At 36.1% G+C, this 24,355-nt stretch overlaps 1 protein-coding gene across 1 annotated transcript in view; it reads left to right on the forward strand.

Moving 5' to 3' along the window:
• The window catches only part of EPYC (epiphycan), a 42,433-nt gene extending 18,676 nt beyond the window's left edge, over nt 1-23,757 (forward strand). Inside the window, exons 3-7 of the mRNA XM_037147480.2 lie at nt 3,576-3,747; nt 8,688-8,846; nt 9,916-10,118; nt 11,388-11,483; nt 23,181-23,757. Coding sequence (XP_037003375.1) covers nt 3,576-3,747; nt 8,688-8,846; nt 9,916-10,118; nt 11,388-11,483; nt 23,181-23,351 — 801 coding nt within the window. The 3' untranslated portion in view covers nt 23,352-23,757. The remainder of the gene's footprint in view (nt 1-3,575; nt 3,748-8,687; nt 8,847-9,915; nt 10,119-11,387; nt 11,484-23,180) is intronic.
• Nucleotides 23,758-24,355: the final 598 nt, after the last annotated feature.

Raw genomic sequence — 24,355 nt, forward strand, 5'->3', positions numbered from 1 at the left:
TCATGTATACAACATAAAAATCTGTATCAATTATCTTGTTTAACAAATAATCACAAATTTTGGCCTCTTAAAACAACATTTACTTAGTTCACCCTTCTGTTCATTAATTTATACTGAACAAATTAAAAAGTCAATTCAGTAGGAAGCAAGTCAGATTAAAATAGGAGGTATAAAAAAGAATGGAGATAAACTAAGAAAAAATGGATATTTATATCAGAGACTCAGTTATGTATTTGCATCTGAGTGTTACTGATTGTAGCCTGAGAAGTAGAAGTAGGGATGTTTTCTGTCTATTTGTGTTTATTCCTAAATTTAAGTTTCTGCAGCATACGTATAAATGTCTGCCACATGAAGAGGCAGGAGAGAATGTTTCCCTGGCCTCACTTTTTTGCATGCATTTCCTCACAACTTCACATCACATTATGAAAACTGGTAAGAGAGGAAAAAAGAAAGAAGCCTAAGTCACTTCTATTCAATAGTGACAATAAATGTGTTTGCAATGCAAAAAGCTCTTCAGGAATAGTACTTTGAGGTTATAGTTGTACTATTTTGCTAAACGAAAACGCATTCCTTTTGCTTGGTCTTAAAAGTTGTTCAACATTCCCATTTTAATAGCAAGTAAGCATGAACAAACTGTCTGATAAACACAAAAGCTGTTTTGCCTCTTTATAGTGAATGACAAGTGAGATCTTACAGCTTCACATCAGATCAGTGGAAAAACAATTATGTGTAAAAAAATATGTGCAAACATTTTTCCTATAAAGCCAAAGATTCAAGGCAACGTGTCTGGAATGTGTTTCTCCCTTTAGGCTGCCTCCATTCCATGAAACATCTGTCTCAATTTCCGCTCTTCCCAGAGCCTCCTTTTGGTCTCTCTAAAAATCCATTCCTTCTGAAGTTGCCTCGTTCTGACCCTGCAGATGGAGCCCGTATGTCTGTTTAAGGAAGTGTGCCCAGTCTTCTCAAGTGGAGATTTATGGCCATGATATCTCCATGTATGGCTTCCCAATGCACCAAACAGAGTAGGATTTGCTTTCATGCATTAAATATGTTAAAGTAAGCATTAACACCTTCATTGATTCATCAGCAAAATCTCTAAAATATAAGCATACAGCTGTGCATTAGATATATTCTGGACAAGCATACTTTTTGTACTATATTCAATAAGTACCTATTGATTATATATTATGCTATAGCCTTTGGGTGTAAAGACAGATGACATAACTGAGAGTGTCCTGTCTACTAGGCTTGGAGAGGCAGAAAAGTGGTGGAAGTGCTATACTACAGTGGAGGAGGGACTGAGGGGAAGAGACTACAGAAGCACAGAGTGGGACACACTTCAGAAATGTGCACTGACTGACAAAAGAAAGTTTAGGGGTTTTTATAGGATAATTTTCATTTGTGATGCAATGTATTCAGATTGATCAAAGGTGGCATTAAGTAAGTGTTATCTGTAGATAACAATAAAACTTTATTGTTATCTAAAAATTAAGGTAAAACATCCATATATCTGTCCTAATTATCCATGTACTTTACACATAAAAGTAATAGATTGCATACCATTTTGACATTAAATAAGTTAGAAAGTATTTGTGGGTTTTTTTGTTTTTGTTTTTAATTTTTTTTATTTTTGCTTGTTTAATGAAAACAAATGAAGAAAGGTAGAAAGGATCAAGGGGCCGTATCTGTCGGGTAAAGGGAAAATCTGGGATTTCCGGGGATGCCCTGAGGAAAAGAGGCCCTAATGGGTGGGCCTGGCATGTTGCCAACCAATCATCTTGAACAGACTTTTTTGCCCAAGGTCACAGAGAGAGGAATAAATGTTGAGGCAGTGGGAGGGAGTTGAAGAGTAAGGGGCTATTCTAAATGCAAACAGTGGTCTTAGAGGCAATAATGTATTGCTTAAAATATCCATGTAAAAAGAGAAAAGCAAGTGTAACCTAAAATACAATCCCAGACCATTGTAAATGACAGTGCTATGAACATAGGGGTGCATAGATTCTTTCCGATTGGTGTTTCAGAATTATTAGGACATATACCCAGAAGTGGGATCACTGGGTCCAATGGAAGTTCCATTTTTAGTTTATTGAGGAAACTCCATATTCTTTTCCACAGCGATTGCACCAGTCCACCCTCTCACAAAGAGTGCACTAGGGTTCCCTTTTCTCCACATCCTCGTCAACACTGTTTGTTGATTTATTTATTCATTGTAGCCATCCTGGCAGCTGTGAGGTGATAGCTCATTGTAGTTTTAATTTGCATCTCTCTGATGATTAGTGACATCCAACATTTTTTTTATGTCTATTGGCCATTTGTATGTTGTCTTTGAAAAAGTGTCTATTGAGGTCCTTTGCACATGTTTTTAATTGGATTGTTTGTCTTCCTGGTGTTGAGTCAAGATCTGGAAACAGCCAAAGTACCACCCATCAGTAGGTGAGAAGATAAAAAAAGCTATGGTATACTTATACAATGGAATACTACGTAACTATAAAAAAAGAAGGATATCTTGTCCTTTGTGACAGCATGGATGGACCTAGAGAATATTATGCTAAGTGAAGTAAGCCAGTTAGAGAAAGACAAATACTGTATGATCTCACTTACCAGTGAAATCTAACAAGCAAAGTAAACTGACGAACAAAATAAGACCAGAGGCATGGGTACATGGAACAAACTAATAGATGTCAGAGAGGAGTGGGGAGGGGGGCCAGAAAAGATTAGCCAAAGAACACATATGCATATATTCATAAGCATAGCCCATGGGCACAGAACAAAAGTCTGGAGGTGTGGGACAGGGGCTGGGTAGAGGGGCACAAAGGTGGGGGGTGGGAAACTGGGGGACATCTGCAATAATGTCAACAATTAAAATACAATCCATGAAAAACTATCTGAGTATTTTAAAAATGTTTAAATGCCTCCTATTGTCAAAACTCTAAAAAGGGCGATTTTAACATTCCTAAATATTATTGGTAATACTTGATATTGAAAATGTATGAGAATTGGTATATCATCATCAAATCATAGTTTTCATGTCTGTATGCATTGCATTTTAGTAGAAAGGATAGTTTTCAGTAAAATATAATTGGAGGAAGTGTAAATTGTTGTAAAGGAACAGAATATCTGAATCCAGAGGACCAATGATTAAAAGGACTAAAATATACATGGCAATTTTTTATTGGTTATTATCTTGGAGGCAAGCAGAATTAGGGTGACAAGGTGAAGGGGACTGTGCACTTCACGTTAATTTGAATCTTTCACAATTATACATTTTCTCAATGCCATGTATTTAGAAAACTATAAATAAATTTTAATTTATGGAATGAACAAACATGAAAATATTTTAAAGTGAAGAACTTGCTTCTCCACCAAAAGGCATTAGAAAGTATTACTAAGATTTGAGAATCAAACTAGTTAGAAACAAAAACAGCACTAAGGAACTACATGGGATCTCCCAGGCAGGCAGGCTAGTCAGAACATGAGTGCCTTCTTGTGGCAAAGATGAATACATTCGAAATCCATTCCACTGCTGAAAGGGTGATTGAGGTTCTTGATCAAAATCTGCTTTTTTTTTTTTTCAGATTGAAATAGCGACAATGATGCCTTCAGGGAACAGAGAGCTCCTCACCCCACCCCCACAGCCAGAGGAGGCTGAAGAAGAGGAGGAGGAGGAGTCCACCCCCAGGCTGATTGATGGCTCTTCCCCACAGGAGCCTGAATACCCCAGGGTTCTGGGTCCACAAACCAGTGAAGGTCAGGTCCATCAACGCTGAATTGTAATTAAATCCACTTGGTCAACCCTCAAGACTGCCAAACTCCAAGTCCACAAGGATCTCAAATGACCCAAAGAGAAAGTTTTGCAATAGACTAGGTTTGAAGCAAGAGATACACTTCTTTTTTTTTAATTACTTTCACTTAGCTATTTTTCAAGTACAGTTTTTTTGTCTATTTCTCCCATCCCAGCCTCCCCCGCCCCTTGCTCCCCACCTCCCTCCCATTTCCACCCCCCTTAGTTCTCATCCCTGTGTCCTTCATACTTGTTCCTCCAAATCCCTCCCCCTCTTTCCCCTTAACTTCTCTTCCCTCTCCCCTCTGGTCACTGTCCCCTTGTCCTCTATTTCAGTGTCTTTGGTTTTTTTGTTATTGTCGTTGTTATTATTATTTTTCCTGCTTGCTTGTTTATTTTGTTGTTTAGCTTCCTGTTAAAGGTGAGATCATATGGTATTTGTCTTCCAATGCCTGGCCTATTTCACTCAGCATAATACTTTCCAGTTCCATCCATGTTGTTGCAAAAGGTAGTAGCTCCTTCTTTCTCTCTGCTGCATAGAATTCCATTGTGTATATGTACCACAATTTTTTGATCCATTCATTTACTGATGGGCACCTAGGTTGCTTCCAACTCTTGGCTATTGTAAATTGTGCTGCCATGAACATTGTGGCACAGAGGTTCTTTGATATTGATGTTTTAGGATTCTTAGGATATAATCCTAGCAGTGGAATTGCTGGGTCAAAAGGCAGGTCGATTTTTATTTTTCTGAGAAAATTCCATACTGTTTTCCATAATGGTTGTAACAGTCTGCAATCCCACCAGCAGTGAACTAAGGACCCCTTTTCTCCACACCCTCTCCAACATTTGTTGTTTGTTGCTTTGTTTATGATAGCCATCCTGACCGGTGTAAAGTGGTACCTCATTGTGGTTTTAATTTGCATCTCTCTGATAGCTAACAATATTGAGCATGTCCATACTACCCAAAGCAATATACACGTTCAATGCAATACCTACTAAAGTACCAATGGCATATTTCACAGACATAGAACAAACACTTCAAAAATTTATGTGGAACCATAAACGACCCAGAATAGCAGATACACTTCTATTTTGCATTAAAATATAAAATAGTTTTAACAAGTCAGCTTGGGCAGATGTAAATTCTCAAATAACCAAAGATTCAGAATGAAAATATTTGTCTGACATCATTACTTGAAACTTATGTGGCTGATGAAATGCACTTCTACAACAAATACACTATTAGCAAGGTCAGAATATATGTCTGAGAGATCAGGCCACAGCAGTTCAAGGTGATAGTGTTGTTGATGATGAATGGGTAATGATGGTGGCAATAGTAATAATATTTTACATGGATTGAGCACATAATATCTGCGGGCCATAATGCTCAGCACTCTACACTATCTCATGTGAGTATCCCAAACTCCCTGTGAAGGTGTTAGCATTAATCTTTTCATTACTACTGAGGTAGTAGTTCTAAAAGGGCAGGGACTTGACAGAGATCACATCACCTTTAGTTTCACATGCTACATGCTGGCCTTGAAGTGAGACTGATCTGATTCTTGTAGGCAGCCTGTTTTGTTGGAAAGCAGGCTTCTTCTCACTCAGTCCAAGGAAGAAGCAGAGAGAAGGGAAGTGAGGCAAGTGGTCCATTACACTGAATTCTATCTTGTATGGCAAAGGTGATCTAAACCAGAGCATGTTCATCAATAAGAAGCAACGCTGGGATTAAATGTGCTTTTATAATTTGTCTATATTACTTGTTAGAATTTATTAGTGTCATTCTTGGGGTTGTTCAAGTGGACTCACACCAAAATGCTCTCTCTATGACTTTTCAAAAAATGTTGTCATTAAAATAATCTGAATGTAAATAATAAAGTTAAATTTTAATTCACATTTTAAGTTCAAGAGATAAAGCATCACTAGAAATTCTAATATTAAAATTAAATTATAATCTTATAAAGTCATCAAAGTTAAATAGCTTGGAATAATTTATTACATTAAAAATCAAAATATGTTTTAACTATTAATACAAATTTCTAAAAATAATATTTTGAACCCTTATAAAGTAGTCTTGAGTTATGCATGGAAGACCTTAATTAAATTATAACTGGTGTAAATATATAATTACTCTAAGAAACTATTGCTAAATTAGCACAACCATAAAAATGTAGAATAAAAGGCTTTAAAAAATATGATAAATGGCAAAAAATTATATTGATTGGAAAAATCAGTAAGTATTATTTTACAGTTCCCTTTAAAATGTTTTATTTATAAAATTGTTTTTATTCCTGAAGTGGTTATAGTAAATGATTTTCCTATTTAATGACAGCAATAAGACCTTAGCTAGCTTTTTGTGGGGGCATTTTGAGAATGTTTTATTAAAGTTCAAAATTGTTAGAATCAAGCTAAAAAGAAGTACAGCAAATATTTACAAAAACATCAATAACACCACTCAAGTCACTCACACACATAAAATCAGAAAGGTCTTAAAAAGTTTACAAGTTGAAAATTATGGAGATTTCCCAAAATGAATATAAGAGCTCACTGCTGAGTATGGCACCAATACAATACGTAAGATCTTTGAGTGTATGTTGTCCTCGCTCTTCTGAAGCCCAGTGCTCCCTAGGAATTTGTTCTGTGGGAAATCCAGGCTCAGAAGCAGCCAGATGGAGACAAGTCAAGAGTTGAGGTAGCCACATGATTTATGGTACAATTTTTTTCATCCTACTGACTGTGCTGAGACTAAACATCCAGGGTATTTTTCTTTAACCTCTGCTGATATTTTAAAGGATATGAAGAATATGAGGAACTTCACATTGCTTGAATAAAAATTCCAAAAAGCCTAAGTGGGAGTATATTTGTACTAGAACCATGGAGCATGATTAATTATGTTTTATCTTAGTTGCATTACTTGCTCTCGATATTTGAATTAAGGCAATAAAGAGTCCCTATTGGTCTGTGAGTGAGGGGTCCCCAGGATGGAGGAATTTTGGTGCTAAAACCAGGAAAGTTTCCACTAAGTAGGGATGAACTGATCGCTGAACAATCCAGAGGAAGTTCCTCCATCGCTTTCTTCTTCTATAATTCCGATTGTTTATTTCAATTTCTCCATTCATCTTGTCTCTCACAACACTTCCTCTCCTTTCCCCTTTACTTCTCAAGCTCTTCAGAAAGCTAATCCTCCTACTGCCCAAAGAAAATGCCATATTCCAGCCTGCAGCTCTTTGGTCTTACTGCAGTGGAGCATTTGATTTACCTACAACTACATCTCACTTCCTGCTGCAAAGAAGGAAATCCCACATGTGGGATGCACATTTTTTCCAGAGGGCTTTGAACTTCACTTCCTACTTCCCTGTCAGGATTCTTTTTATACTTTGGGTTCTTGAAAACCTCCTAGTTTAGTCAATATCCCTCATTATATACACAACACAAATAATCTTTTTACAATTACCACCACCTCTTACCTACTTTTTTAAGTAAAATATCTCAATAACCTTATCTATACTTGCTGTCACTGTTCTCTCACCTCCACTTTCTCCTTCGTTGACTGTAATCTGGCTTTCAGCCTCATTATTCTATAGCTTTTACTGAAATCTCCTGTAATCACCACAATAGCTAACCCAAGAGACATTGTTAAGTCCTTAATTTACCTAATAGCTCAGCAGCCTTGATTGTTTTGTGTTTTCTTTTCTTTCACACTCTTCCTCCACTTGGCATTGCCTTATCCTCCTCCCCTCTTTTCCTTCTGGTCATTGCTTCTCTGTATCCCTTAGAAGCTACTGTTCTCTACAAGACCATTAAACCAGGAGTGAAGGAGGGGACAGGTGTGTTGTATATGACTGATGGAGAAAAATAGGTGAATATGCTGAGATATAATGCAGCCTAACAGATATCTTCTGGCTCTGTTGCCTTTTCTATCATGATTCCCTAGCAACCATCACCTTTTACCTAGATGACAAATCGTCTCCACTCTGCCTGCTGGCCCTCCCCTAGACTTCCACCACACCTTCAAGCGAGTGATCTCCAACATGCTAATATGATAACATAATACCCCGCCCCTTTGTAGGATAAGGACCAACACCTGTATACACATGTTACGTCCTACACATTCCAATGCTCTCTGCCTTGTGGTGACGTGGACTATCTTCTAGTCCCTGCCAAGTGAAGGAACTGGGCATGTGCTGCTTCTGCCGTCTGCATACGCCTCCCTCACCAATATGGTCAACTCATCTTCAATTCATCGTTTATCTTCTCAGAGGACCATGACTCTCACACTGGATCGAATTCTTCTATGTTATACTCAGATGACATTTCATGATATTTAACATAGTCATTATTTCATTTATTTATGTGATTAACATTCATCTTACCTAGCAGATCATAAAATAGAACTCTGTCTCTCTGTGCTCACCACTATTTTACCAGCTAGCATAGTGCCATTTACACAGAAAGGAGTAAAAATATGTATACTGAGTGAATTAATATTAGTGATTATTACCCTGTATTTTTCTTGAAGCAGATTTTGTTTCAGTGGGGTGTTTAAATATGGAATCAAAGAGCTAATAAAAGAATTACAGGTGATGCTATAAACTTATTAAAAACACAGTATTAATGTTCATATTTGAAGATAGAAACTTCTAAGCATGAAAACAACAACTGTGCAGTATCCATTCAGTAAATTAAAATAAAATTTTAAAACATTGCAAAAAGTATACTAACTATTGAGTGAGCTTTAATCAATATGTTTGATTAGTATTCCATTTATAGAAAACTATGTAAGAAAGTATGAAATATACCAGGATTGCCTGTATGCGACTCTAATCTTGTTTAACAAATATTGCTAATCACATCGTTAGAAATTGTTTTTGTTACTTAATTATAATTATTTGTGTCTATTTTTCAGATTTTCCAACCTGCCTTCTGTGTACTTGTATAAGCACCACTGTTTACTGTGATGACCATGAACTTGATGCTATTCCTCCACTGCCCAAGAACACTGCTTATTTCTATTCCCGCTTTAACAGAATTAAAAAGATCAACAGAAATGATTTTGCAAGCCTAAGTATGAGTGACAGCACTAATGTTCTTCTCTTCTTTACAGACGACTTAAAATTTTTTATACTATAAAATGTTGGTACTGAACGTGATAGCTGAATATAAAATATGGCTCATAAATCATTTTTTCTTCTTCAACTGTTTGAAGATTTGTTTTAATTATAAGAAAAATGATTAAAATTAAAAGTCATCCTGAAACTCTGTAGTTGGAGATACTTTCAAAAAAACTTTTCAACTGAATGGAAATCATGAATAACTGTATTTTATAGGCTAGAATTTATTATCATGTTATCATATTAAGAGTAAAATGCCATGGTCATGTATTTACTAAAATTTTTTGTTTGAAGAGACTCCCATTAAAACACAATTACTTGCCATGGCTGGTGTGGCTCAGTGGATTGAGTGCTGGCCTGGGAATCAGAGGGTTGAAAGTTCAATTCTCAGTCAGAGCACATGCCTTGGGTTGCAGGCCAGGTCCCCAGTAGGGGGCATGTGAGTGCAACCACACATTGATATTTCTCTCCCTCTCTCCTCCCCTTCCCCTCTGTTTAAAAAATAAATAAATAAAATCTTTAAAAACACACACACACAATTACTTTATCATTGAAGAATACGAGCCTAAATTCTGATGTTATAATTGTTGTCGACAAAGAAGAATTCTTGTACTGGTCCTCATAAAATGTTTTAATTACTAAAATTTATTTTTAATGACTTTGTATTTTAATACCAATTTATCTTGACTACTAGAAAATACAACAGTGTCATCACTGAAGAAAACGTTTTAAATAGTTAAATATAGATAAAGTTTATTTAGAATGTAGTAGAAAAAAACTAGTCACTTTGAATGTAATGTGTCTGTTTCTTTGCTAGTGTTATGCTTCCTTGTAAGTGCATAAATATAAATAGTATTTAGAGGAAACAATTAAATTTTTCTAAAGTAGTTAGAAATAATTAAGTAACTGGTCATTCCTAATTAAATTTATGTCTATGTTTGCTTGCTTGTAGGATTTACATTCATATTTTTATGTGAATAAAAAATGTGAAGAATGTTCCACTACTTTACTTTTTTCTTCTAGATGATTTAAGGAGGATTGATCTGACATCAAATTTAATATCTGAGATTGATGACGATGCATTCAGAAAGCTGCCTCAGCTCCAAGAGCTTGTTCTGCGTGACAACAAAATAAGGCAACTCCCAGACCTGCCAAGCACGTTGACATTCATTGACATTAGCAACAACAGACTTGGGAGGAAAGGAATAAAGCAAGAAGCATTTAAAGTGAGTTTTAGGTTTGGATATAAAAGACTTTCATCTTCCCATTCCATTTGCAGTCAATGACTAGCTGTTTTTATTTCTATAAAGGAATTCACTTTGATGAGATTTTTAACTTCTAAAGTAAACTTTACAACACCATTTATCATACTGTTGGGAAATCCTGTGCTCTGGTGCATTTTGAGGCTGGCCAAGCACCAAGAACAAAAAGCAGAAATGAAATAAGTGGGTGTCTATCTGGAAATGGTGTTTGGCAGGTAGTTTGTATTTACCAAAAACTCCACTCAAGAACACTTAATGTGGTTAAAAGGATAATTACTTTTACAGGGTGTGCTTAGTGCTTTGGGGTAAAAGGCTTCTAAATTACTTCATAAGAATGATAGATTCAGTTCATTGTATGAATTTGGCTTTTTAAATGAAGGAAGCAAGCTCAGAGCTAGAGTGACTTGCTTGGAATAACAGTGTAGAATCTGAGAACAGTAACTAATGGGCTTTCTTACTCACTTTTACTTCAGTCAAGCCAATCTTCTAAATATACACTGAACAAATAAATTAAAAAATACTCTTTGAAGGGATGTGACATTACTTCCTTGGTGTCCAGAGGTTGTTGTGTGGATCCACTAGCACTGGGCAATGGTAAAAGTCCTGTCTCTCTACTGGCCGTCTTGTAACACCCGCTCTTGGATAAGAGGGTTAGGGCACACAATAGAACCCAGTAACGGCAGAAGTCCAGTCTCTTTACTCATCTTTTATTGGTATGGGTGGTGGTGAAATACAATTTTTCCTCTGGTATTTGGCTAGAATGGATCTCTTATTGTCTAAACTTTTTCTGTCTTGCTAGGTTGTCCCTTCCCAGAAACTCAGGCCTGAAAGAGAAGGCTTTTGTTCAGCCAAAATTCTCCTTTATCCATCATTACAACATGAAATAATTCTTACTATGCCTCTCCCAAATCCTCAAAACTCTTATTACAGAATAGAGAATGAGAAGCCAGTGACTTAATGTAAACTGAGATGGTAAAAGTGGACAAAGGAAGTTTCTTCCTAGAGATTGAGAAACATGTTTCATGTTCATCAAGAGATAGCTTCTTGTCCTCAATTCTTCCAAAATTCATTTGCATTGTTTAGTAACTTAGAAAACTAATCTGCTTAACCTTTACTGAATGAGACCTGAATAGGCATGTGGTATTTTATAAATAATTGCATGGACAGGGAATGAAAAATACAACTGTGGCATCACTCATTCGTATTAAGTCCCCACATTTGGAATGTTTCCAGGATATGTATGATCTCCATCACCTCTACCTCACTGATAACAACTTGGACCACATCCCTCTGCCACTCCCAGAAAACCTACGGGCCCTTCATCTCCAGGTAAGCTTCTAATATCAAGGTATGCCCAACAGCTCCACGGAAAACAAAGGCGAACAGGAGAAAATTGAGAAACCATGAAGCTCTTTTTAAAGTCATATTGACACACTGTGACAATATTTCTTTTTTTTCTCCTTTTTCTCAGTCATTCTCTCAGTCTGACAATGAAGTATTTGTAAGTTCATGCCCCTGTTTCTAATAGCCTTAATTTTTATTTTCACTATTTGCCAAATCACAGTGCATTTTGGGGGCACACAAAGCTTCTTTTGAAAAAAAATTGGAAGTTTTAGCTGCTGAAAAAGAGTGTAAGAATTAGAAATGGAAGGGGAAAATATCTAACTTGATTTCTAGTTTTTAGGTAAACAAATGTCAATTTTAGCCTTTTGATTTTATCTTTAGGTTTTATATATTGAATTGAATTCAGTCCTAGGGCATTCTATCTGCTCAGGGATAAAGACTTCCATTTTTCTGGATTACAAAAATGCAGTTTTTCCTAAATTGACATATTTGAAGATTTACTTTATTTTAAATCCCATTAAGCTAAATTTAACTTCAAAGTAATGAGTGAAAACACATTTCCAAAAATGGTATGATCTAAAATTTCTAAATATATTTTATTTAAATATACTAAAATATGCTCAATTAAAACAAACATTTTAAACAAAATGGTTGTTAAAAAAGATAAATTATTCTTATTTTGGATATAACTTTTCATCATCAGCTGTAATTGACTTTCTGTAATAATTTCATCTGTTTTATAGAATAAATCTGTAGATGATACATCCATCCTGTGCTTAAATGAACAATATAATGCAATATTACAATCTTTTGGCACGGTGATTTTGCTATGTGAGAGCAGATCTCTGATTTCTATCTTTTTCTGTGTAAATTCTGTAAATATTTACCCCTGTGTCTTTTTTTTATTCTATTGACATATACTTTTCATTCTTCTATCTATATCTATCTCTAAATCTTGGATACCTGACTCTTTTGAGAGTTTTTCTGGTAGTGTTTACTCCCTTACTTCCTTTCTAGTCCTCATTCTGTTTTTGAATGGCTCTATTGTCATCTCTTTCCTGGGAGTGATTTTCAATGTATGAGAATTTCTTGCCTTTTGTATGACTGGAAAGAGAACTTTTAAGGATATCCTCAAAGAAATATTGTAATGTGTTTTCTAATTATGAATCACTTTTTTACTGTTGCCTGCAATGATATTGATTCTGTAAATAACCAGGTCTCTAATATTATATTTAAACATGATGTGCCTGTGTATACAATATGAGATTTCTTTAAAAGCAATTGCTTTTCAGGCTTTCAATAAAGATGGCAGAGTAGGTAAATGCAATACTTGCATCTTCCCACAATCACATCAAAATTATAACTAAACTACAGAATAACCGTCATTCAGAACAGCATGAAAGCTACCTGAACAGAAGTACTATAACTAAGGATATAACTAAATCCTATAACGGAAGAACCCACATCAAAACTGGTAGAAGGTGAAGAGATGCAGAACCAGCTGGTCCCACACACACATGTGGTTGTTAAAAATCAGGAGGGATAGTTCAGCTGTGGATGGCCCCCCTCTGAGAAGCAAGGGATCCCAGCCCTGAGAAGTTCAAAGAACTTCTAGCTGTAAAAACCAAAAGGGGTTGTGGATAAATGAGACAGAGGGCTCTGGAGTACCAGGTGTTCCTTATAAAGGATCTGCACATGGACTTTTTCACTGACCAACTCACTCACTCTGAGCTCCAGCACTGGGGTACCAGCTCAAAAGGTGTCAGGGACATGCAGAGAGGGACTGAGCAGTCTGACATTAGGGCAAGGGCTAGAGGGTCATGTTTCTTCCAGATAGAAGTGCAGGCAGAAGCCACTGTTCCTTTGCTGAGTCCTTCCCCTACAGAGCCAGCAGGTGAATATCATATCTGAATCTCTGTCAGCCTGACTAACACTGTTTGCCCCACATTGTTTATTCCTCAATATCCTACCCCACCTTACTTACAGACCCTCAACCTGATTCCAGTGGTTTTTCCATACAAATAATCTGTCTTAGCTCATGCTGTGGATTTTCCTGAAGTCTTTCAAGCAAGCAGCATCTGGCCTCAGCATGCCCTATACTTCCTGCTCAGTGGCCCCAGGTCTGGCACTGGCAGCAGCCAACCTTGATTCCCATCTTTGCCTCTCTTGGGTACCGTTAAGCCAAGCACAGCCATCTGCAGATTATTTTGTAGCTTATGTTGGGTGGCTCCAGGCAAGGAACAGGAGGCAGCTGACCTCGATCCACAGGAGGTCCTAGAGCCAGTGCACTTGGTGGACAGCTTCAGACCATGCTGAAGCACCACCCAACTACCTCCACAACAACATACCTAAGGAGTGGACTCAGTAGACACCAGAGTCCTCCTGAGTGAGTTGTGCCCCATGGGGTTGTTTCTTGTTTAGCAAATCCTCCACTGTGGTTTCAGCCAGTCCTTACTGCTGATTGACCAGGGGGTAAATTTCTCCCATTGATTTGCCAACATCAACAAAGTCTTACCTAGAAAAGGAGGGTGCACGCAGCTCCCATAGGGGGCACAGCTGGAGCTCCTAGCCTGGGTGACCAGGCATACTGTGCCACTGGACCCTCCAGAACACCTACTACACAAGGCCATTCTAATAAGACCAGGAAGTATAGCAGCTGTACCTAATACATAGAAATAAACACAAAGAGGCCAAAATGAGAAGACAAAGAAATATGTTCCAAATGAAAAATCAGAACAACTCCAAAAAAAGAACTAAACAAAATGGACATAAGCAATCTACCAGATGCAGATTTCAAAACACTGGTTGTAAGGATGATTAATGATCTCAGTGAGCAATCTCTTTAACAAAGAGATAGGAAACATAAAAATGGAGATAGAAGCCATAAAAAAGGACCAGTCAGAAATGAAGACTTCAATAACTGAAATGAAGAATACATTAGAAGGAATCAACAGTGGATTAGACCACATACAGGATCAAATCAGTGATATGGAAGATAAGGCAGCAAAAAACACCCAGTCATAACAATGAAAAGGAAAAAGAATTCAGAAAAATTAGTATAGTTTAAGGGGACTCTGTAACAACAAGCATACCAACATTTGCAACTTAGTGTTACAGGAAGGAGAAGAGAGAGACCAGGGAATTGAAAACCTATTTAAAGATATAATAACAGAAAATTTCAACTTTCTTGGCAGAGGAAATAGACATACCAGCCCAGAAACTCCAAAACAAAATAAACACAAGGAAGCCCATACCAAGAAACATTTACCAAAGATTAAAGACACAGAGAGAATTTTAAAAGCAGCAAAAGAAAAGCAGTAAGTTACCTAAAAGAGAGTTCCCATAAAACCAGCAGCTGATTTCTCAACAGAAACTCTGCAGGTCACAAGAGATTGGTACAAAATATTTAAAGTGATAAAAAGCAGAGACCTACAGACAAGATTATGCTACTCAGGAAAGATATCATTTAGAATTGAAGGAAGATAAAGACTTTCCCAGACAAGAAAAAACAAATAAACAAACAACAACAAAAAACTAAAGAAGTTCATTGCCACCAAACTAGTATTACAAGAAATGTTTAAGGATCTTCTTTAATATGAAAGATAAGAAGACAAAAATGATATGAATAATAAAATGGCAATAAATACATATATATCAATAATTACTTTAAATGCAAGTAGATTAAATGTTCCAATCAAAAGACATAGTGAGAACTTATTTAGAGGTTCTAGCAGTGGGGTATAGCTACTTGTATACCCTTGACCAAAGGGTGGTCCTCTCCTCTAACTGGGAAGGTCATCTTCTTTAACAAAGCATGCAGCTTCAGGAGGGATGCACAAGGGTCAGTGAGAGAGAAAAGGGACACCTGCCTAGCCAGCCAGGTGGCTGAATCAACCCTGACGATTGATGAAGTGACAGATGTCACAGTCAGATGCCCTCACACAGCAAAAGAAACCATCAACAAAATGTAAAGGGAACCCAATCTACGGGAGAACATATTCACCAATGATATATCTGATAAGGGTTAATTTCCAAAGTATATAAAGAACTTATACAACTTAGCACCTGAAAGAAAAATAATCCAAATTTTCAAAATGGGTAAAGGACCTGAAAAGACACTTTTCCAAAGAGGACGTACAAATGGACAACAGACATATGAAAAAAAATGTTCAGCATTACTAATCGTCAGAGAAATGCAAATTAAAACCACAATGACCTATCACCTCTTGCCTGCCAGAACAGCTATCATCAATAAATCAACAAATAAGTGATAGCAAGGATGTGGAGAAAAGTGAACAAAGTTGCATTCCAACCAACAGCATTGCAACCTGGTGCAGCCACTGTGGGAAACAGGATGGAGTTTTCTCAAAAAAAAAAAAAAAGAAAAAGAAAAAGAAAAATGAAACTGCTGTTTGACCCAGTAATACTACCTCTGGGAATATATATTAAGAATCCTGAAACACTCATCAGAAAGAGTATACTGTATTTTTCAGACCATAAGATACATTTCCCACCCCACCCAAATTTGGGAGGAATAATGGTTGTTAATGCTGCTGTTGAGTTCTGTTTACATTTACATTAGTAAAATGTTGTGTTATTTATATTATTAAATATTTTAGCACATTTTTTGCTTCAAAAATTTTTTTTTAAATTTTCCTCCTCTAAAACCTAGGTGCATCTATCTTATGGTCTGAAAATATGGTATGCACCCCTATTTTCATAGCAGCATTATTTACAATAACCAAGATCTGGAAATAGTTCAAGTGCCTATTAATAGATGAGTGTATCAAAACAGATAAGGTACATTTACACAGTGGAATACTATGTGGCTATAAAATAATTACTCTTACCCTTTGCAATAGCATGGCTGAGCCTGGAGATTACGTTAAGCAGAATAAGCCAGTCAGAGAAAGACAAATACCATACCATCTCACTTATATGTGTAATCTAATGAACACAATAATCTGTTGAACAAAATAGAACCAGAGGCCTGGATACATGGGACAGACTGACAAATCTCAGAGAGGAGGCAGATGAAGATGACTAGAAAAGATTAGCCAGAGAACGTATATGCATAGCCCATGAACACAAACTCCTAGGTGGAGGGGAGCAAAGGTGGAAAATAGGGGACATCTGTAATAGCGTCAATAATAAAAAATGCATAGGGAGGCTGAATGGATAACAAAACTCTTACATATACTATCTACAAGAGACTCACTTCAAATTGAAAGACACACACCAACTGAAAGGAAAGAGATGGAAAAAAATGTTTCATGAAAATGGAAACAAAACAAAATCTGAAGTAGCAATACTTATACCAGACAAAATAGACTTTAAAACAAAGGCTATAACAAAAGACAAAGATAAACCCAGTGGTTCTACCTCTGGGTATTTAGCTGAAGAAACTCAAATACTAAATCAGAAAGACATATGCATCTACATGTTCACTGAAGCATTATTTACAATACCCAAGATATGGAAGCAACCTAAGTACATCAGTAGATGCATGGATAAAGAAGTGGTGTGTATATAGAACAAAATATGACTCAGCTTTTAAAAAGTGAGAAATCTTGCCATTTGCAACAACATGGGAGGAACTAGTGAGTGTTGTGCTGAGTGAAATGAGTTGGGCAGAGAAAGACAAATGCCATATTCGCTTATATGTGGAATCTACAAAACAACATAAATTAACAAGCAGAACAGAAACAGGCTCATAGATGCAGAATCATTGTGATTTTTTTCCCAGACGGGAGAGGGATGGGGGATGGCCAAAACAAGATGAAGGGATTAAAAGTACAAATTGGTAATTGTAGAATAATAATGAGGTTATAAAATATAGCACAGGGTATATGGTCAATAGTATCATAATAACTATGTATGGTGTCAGATGGGTATCAGATTTATTGGTGTGATCACTTCATAAGTCATATAAATGTTTAATTACTAGGTTATATACCTGAAACTACTATGATATTACATGCCAACTGTAATTAAAAAATAAAAGAATTAAAAAGTAGTTAGCTTTACCTTTCTTATTCTAAGCTTTCAGAAGGTATTAAATACAACATTTAAAATACTTCTTCACAACCACTTCATCAATATCTAGCATAAAGCTATTTCTCATCTACATTGTATTCAACTTATATTTAGTTTTAATACTCATATAAAAATACCAATTTGGTTCATTTGAAAAATGTTTGCCAATATGAAGCACACTAATCAAGAATAGCTGTGGGCCCCAGATGGTGTGACTTGGTGGACTGCGCACTGGCCTGCAAACCACAGGGTAGCTAGCAGGTTCGATTCCCAGTCAGCACGTGCCTGGGTTGTGGGCCAGGTCCCCAGTAGGCTGTGCACGAGAGGCAACCACACATTGATGTTTCTCTCCCTCTGTTTCTCCCTGCCTTCCTGTCTCTCTAAAACTAAAATAAATAATTTTTAAAAAGAAGAAGATAGCTCTGGGAAAAACAAATTCCCTGAGCTAAAATTCTATTTCCAACACAATTTAATAATTGCACAAATATCTAAATGCCCTTTCATCTCAGTTTTTGTTTATAAAGTGGACTGTACAGTTACTGCAACATAGTAAGTCCTTAAATGGGAGGCACAGTTATTAGAAACAACCTGTATCTATTATCCGTCAAAGGGAAAGTACAGTACGTAGACACTAAATCTGCATTACGCCTAATGGCTATTTTGTAATGATAAGAAAGCCAATCCATCAGGAAGATATAATGCTTATAAGTATATATGCACCTAACGACAGAGCCTCAAAATGTGTGAAGAATAAATGGTCAGAATCAAAGGGAGAAATAGAAAGTTTAACAATAACAGTTGAATACTCCAATACTCCACTTTTTTAATGGCTAGAACAACTATCCATAAGACCAACTAGGAAAAAAAAGACTTGAATAATACTATTAACTAACTAAAACTAACAGTCATCTGTGAAACAGTCCACCCAACACCAGCAATATATGACTTTTTCTTAGGTGTACAAGGATAGACCATATATGAAGCAACAACACAGGCCTCAGCAAATTGAAAATAATTAAAATTAGACAAATTATTTTTCTGGTAACAATGAAATGAGAATAGAGGACAACAACAAAGAAAACATGGGAAATTCACAAGTATACTAATATTAAACAACATTTTCCTTAAGCAATAGGTCAAAAAGGAAATCTCATAAATGACTTTAGCAATACAAGTTACAAATTTAATACACTAACATTAATTGTATATATATGCACCAGAAGTGAATAATCAAAATTAAATTAAGAAATTAAATAAAGAAAAACAACTTACAGGTAATATTTGCAAACCATTCATTTAATAATGGGTTAATGTCTAAAATATATACAGAACTCAAACAATCAATAGGAAAAAAAAAACAAATAACCCAATTAAAATGTCAGCAAGGGCCTGAATAGACATTTCTCTGCAGAAGATATACAAATGGCCAACAGGCACATGTAAAGATGCTCCACAGCAGTAATCATCAGTGTAGTGCATACCAAAAACACAGGGTGTATCACCTCACACTTTTTAGAATGGCTAATATAAAAAAGATCAAAAAGGTAAAGTGCTTGATGGGCTTCCACCAAGATAGAGGTATAGGTGGAAATACTGTGCCTCCTTGCACAACCAAGTTTAAAGACAACAAAGTTTTAGCAACAAAAATGCAACCAAAACACAGAAAATTGAACTTGACAGAAGTCCAACAACAACAAACCGTTCAGCCAGACTGGTAAGAGAGGCGGAACCAACAGTAGAGCAGGGTCAGGCAAGAAAGATCACCCCACCCAGGAAGGCAGGTAGCTATAGGCGGATCCCATGTGTGGGGCAGCAACAGGCGGACCCAGTGAGGGCACAAGGCAGCAGGCTGACCACGGTCACACATTCACACTCAGATAAACCAGCAAAGGAGCGAGCAGTGAGACAGACTGAACAGGCCCCAGGGGTGGGAAGCAGCAGAGAGGACCACTATTGCCCCTCTCTGACCCCGCCCCCACATACAGCATCACAACTCAGCGACCTGTGTGGCCTCACCCTGGTGAACACCTAAGGCTTCACCCCTCATATGTAACAGGCGTGAACAGAGCAAAACATTATGGCTCAAGAAGAACTCAAAGCCCCAGAGCCAATAACTCTAAGCGACCAAGAAATAGCCAATCTATCAGATGCACAGTTCAAAACACTGGTGATCGGGATGTTCACAGAACTGGTTGATTCTAGTCACAAATTAAAGGAACAAATGAAGGCTAAACTAATTGAAATGAAGGGAAAATGCACAGGCAACCAATAGTGATGGAGAGGAAACTGGGACTCAAATCAATGGAGTGGACCAGAAGGAGGAAAAAAAGGACCAAACAGGAAAAAATGAAGAAACAAGAATTCAAAAAAATGAGGAGAGACTTAGCAACCTCCAGGACATCTTTAAACACTCCAACATCTGAATTATAGGGGTGCCAGAAGGGGAAGAGAAGGAGCAAGTGGAAAACTTATTTGAACAAATAAAGGAGAACTTCTCCAATCTGGCAAAGGAAATAGACTTCCAGGAAATCCAGGAAGCTCAGAGAGTCCCAAAGAAGTTGGACCCAAGAAGGAACACACCAAGGAACATCATAATTACATTAGCCAAGATTAAAATAAAGGAGAGAATTCTAGAAGCAGTAAGAGATAAGGGAACAGTCAGTCACCTACAAAGAAGTTCCCATCAGACTGTCAGCTGATTTCTCAGAAGAGACCTTACAGGCAAGAAGGGGCTGGGAAGAAGTATTCCAAGTCATGAAATCCAATGACCTATAGCCAAGATTGCTCTATCCAGCAAAGCTTTCATTTAGAATGGAAGGACAGATAAAGTGCTTCTCAGATGAGATCAAATTCAAGGAGTTCATTATCACCAAGCCCTTATTATATGAAATGTTAAAGGGACTTATCTAAGAAAAAGAAGATAAAAAAGATGGACAGTGAAAGGACAGCAAACTCACAGTTATTAACAACCACACCTAAAACAAAAGCAAATTAAGAGGACAGCTAAATCAGGAGTGAACCATAGAAATGAAGATCACATGGAGGATTAGCAACAGGGGATTGGGAGGAGGAGAAGGGGGGTACAGAGAATAAGTAGCATAGACAGTAGGTAGAAAATAGACAGGGGGTAGGGCAAGAATAGTATGGAAAATATAGAATCTAAAGAACTTGAGACACATGGACATAAACTAAAGGAGGGAATGGTGGGGGAGGGGTGTGCAGGGTGGAGGGGAATGAAGGGGGGAAATAGAACAACTGTAATGGTATAATCAGTAAAATATATATTTTTAAAAAAAGGTAACTGCTTGCGAGGATGTGGAGGAAAGGGAACCCATGTAAACTGTTGGTAGCAATATAAAGTAGTCATTATGAAAACAACATGAAGCTTCTTCAAAAAATCAAAAACAGAGCTATCGTATGATCCAACAATTCTGCATGTCTAAGGAAAACGAAGGCAGTTTCTTGAAGAGGCACCTGCACTCCCGTGTTCGCAGGGGCACTGTTCGCAATAGGCAAGAGACAGAAACAGCTCAAGTGTCTGTCAATGGATGAATGAATAAACAAACTGTGGTATGTGTATACAATGTAATATAATAAAAATATGATTTAAGATGTCTTAAAAATTAAGAAATTTTGCCTTTGGCAATGATGTGGATGAACTTGGAGAACATTATGCTGAATGAAATCAGCCAGACACTGAAGTCATGTATGGTTATGATCTCATATGTGGAGTCTAAAGTAGTCATGCTCACAGAAGCTGAGAGTAGATGGGGGGCTACTAGGGCCTAGAGGGTGGGAGATATGGGGAGATGTTCACAAAGGCATAAAACCAGTTACTCAGGAGAATAATTTCTGGATCTGACAAGCATAGTAACTATAGTTAATATGACTGTATTATATATTTGAAATTTGTTGAGAGATCTTGTGCTCTCACCACATACCCACATAAAAGGTAATTATCTGAGTTGATAGAAATGTGAATTATCTTGATTGTGGTAGTTATTTCACAATATATACATGTATAAAACATTATGCTGCACACCTTAAATATGTATAATTTTATTCGGCAATTATATACCTCAATATAGCTGGAGAAAAAAGATATAAATAAAGAAAATATATTTTCATATTCATAAGTTCAAAGACTTTATATTAAGATAAAAATACCAAGTTGATCTATCAATAGAAATATTTTATAAAGAAAGTCATGAATAATCCACTAAACTACGTGAACTAATAAATGTGGCAGGCTACAAAATCAGTATAAAATATTAATTGTATTTCTATACAGGGGTGAGCAAAAGTAGGTTTATAGTTGTAATACAAATAAATAATGTAACAATTAAGAAATAATAATGAAAGAATTAACTCTGCTTCTGTGTTCACAACTGTCATCTTACTTTTGCCTACCTTGTATCTGAAGAATGAATTAAACCACAATTGGATACCACATCACACCCACTTGCTTGTCTAAAATAAAGAGACAGTCACAAGTGCTGCTTAGGATGCAGAGAAAATTGGGACTCTCATACATTGTTGATAGAAGTGTAAAATGGTGCAGCTACTTTGGAAAACAGTTTAGCAGTTCCTCGGAATGTTAAAATAGAGTTACTGTAACATATAACCCAGCAATTCAACTCCTAGTATATAGCCAATAAAAGTGAAACCATATATCCACACCAAATTTGTATACAAATATTTACTAAAGCATTATTCAGGAGAGCCAAGAAGTCGCAACCGTCCAAATTCCCATTAACTGATGAATGGATAAACAAAGAGATAGTATATCCATACAAGAGAAAATCACTGAACAACTTTTAAAAAGTACCGATTCATGCTACAACATCTATGAACCTTAAAAATACAATTCATAGTGAAAGCAACCAGTCACAAAAGGTGATATACGATTTCATTTAGAATTTAACAGAGCCAGAGGTAATGGAAAGGAGAAGTAACTGCTAATAGCTATGAGGTTTCTTAAGGGGATGTTTCAAATGTTCTGAAATTAAAGTTTGGAGATGCCTATATACAAGTCTGTAAATATATTGAAAACCACTAGACTGCACACTTAAAACCTGTGAATTTTATGGTTTGTGAAATATATTCAATAAAGCTATTTTTAAAAAATCTAGTTCTGGGCCTACTACCTTCCTGATATTTGCTTACACTCTGCCAAACTTCACCTCAGCCATATTGAGTATTTCTCATTCTTGAACATCCTATACTAACTGTTAGGAATTTGAACTTGGTGTTCCCATTGCCTGGCCTGAAGCTTTCAATGCCCATGCCTTTTGTTATTCCTTCTGATCTCCACTGCTGTCCCTTAAAATAACTTTTCACAGTCACCATCTTTCTTCGTAGTTCTGATCTTTTTGGAAATAACATTTTTTCTGTGAATGTCTGTTCACTTTCTTATTTTATAATCCCATTACTGAAGTATAAGCTCTATAAGGGCAAGCACATATCTATTTTATTAATTGACTTATCCCCAATGCCTAAAAAGTGCTCGATGTATAATAATCACATAATGTGCATTTTTTGATGAGGGACGTGACAAAAATAAAAATGGGGTGAAGCAAATGCACTATTAATCAGTATTAAGCATATGTTATGTCTTGTTTTATAACTTATTTTCATCTTTTCTAGAATAACAACATTTTAGAGATGCATGAAGATACCTTCTGCAATGTTAAAAATTTGACTTATATTCGCAAGGCACTAGAAGATATCCGATTGGATGGAAACCCTATCAATCTCAGCAAAACTCCACAAGCATATATGTGCCTACCTCGTTTGCCTATCGGGAGTCTTGTCTAAAACAATGATCATCATTATGATGACAGCTATAACAAAACAGTTCTTACTGCTCTATTCACAAACAAAACAGCATGATAATACTGTCACATTTATATCATTACATAAAATTCAACTGAAAGTTTTAAAATATAATGGCAGTTAGGTAATCTCAGAAAACACCACAAGTCAGGAATAATACAAAAGATGTACAGAAAGTGCAAAAACAAATGGCAGAAAATGTTTCATAGATATACCTATAAATCACATGTAATTTGTAAGTTTTAGGAATTAATAGCCTCTGTAATTTCAAATTAAGCATACAAGAAATAAAATTAAAGATGAACACTTTAGGTTTATTACCAAGAGTTAGTTGTTTTCAATTAAACTTTTCTGTTTCTTTTTTTCACTAAAGCATGTTTCTGTTTCCAAATTCATTAAAGAAAATAATAAAACTATTTTAAAAATTATAATGGTCATGTGTGAAAATACTCATAATTATAACATGCAAATTATCATAAGAATAATACACAGAGCTTCCATTTTTAAATAACATTATTTTATCATCTTACAGACCTGTCAACTCATTTTAGACCTTTGCTAAACTGACTAGTTACTTGGTATATATATGTCTGTGTCTGTGGGAAAAAATGAAATATAAAAATGGAAAATATAGATGATGATATAATAACCATACTAAGGAAGAAATTAAGAATGCCTTTTAGGGAAAATTGATTTTTCTGAAATGTATGATCAGAATGCAGGCATATGGTTAAAAAATGAAATAAAACAAAGAATATACAATGAAAGGTGATTTTCTTTCCAGCTGCAAATCACAATTTCACTTCCCAGAAATAACTAGTGAATTGTTTCCTGCAAATCTTTATGAAGTTTTCCATGAGCAATAAAATCTTTCACATAAATAATTTACATCTTTTTACAAAAACATACATTTTATGTACTTCATGTGTGTACATATCACCACTATGAATGCATCTATCCACAGAAACATGAATTTTTAAGTGTGA

The sequence above is a fragment of the Artibeus jamaicensis genome, unplaced genomic scaffold (genome assembly GCF_021234435.1).
Source record: "Artibeus jamaicensis isolate MK-2021 breed Jamaican fruit bat unplaced genomic scaffold, CSHL_Jam_final scaffold_584, whole genome shotgun sequence".
NCBI classification, from domain to species: domain Eukaryota; kingdom Metazoa; phylum Chordata; class Mammalia; order Chiroptera; family Phyllostomidae; genus Artibeus; species Artibeus jamaicensis.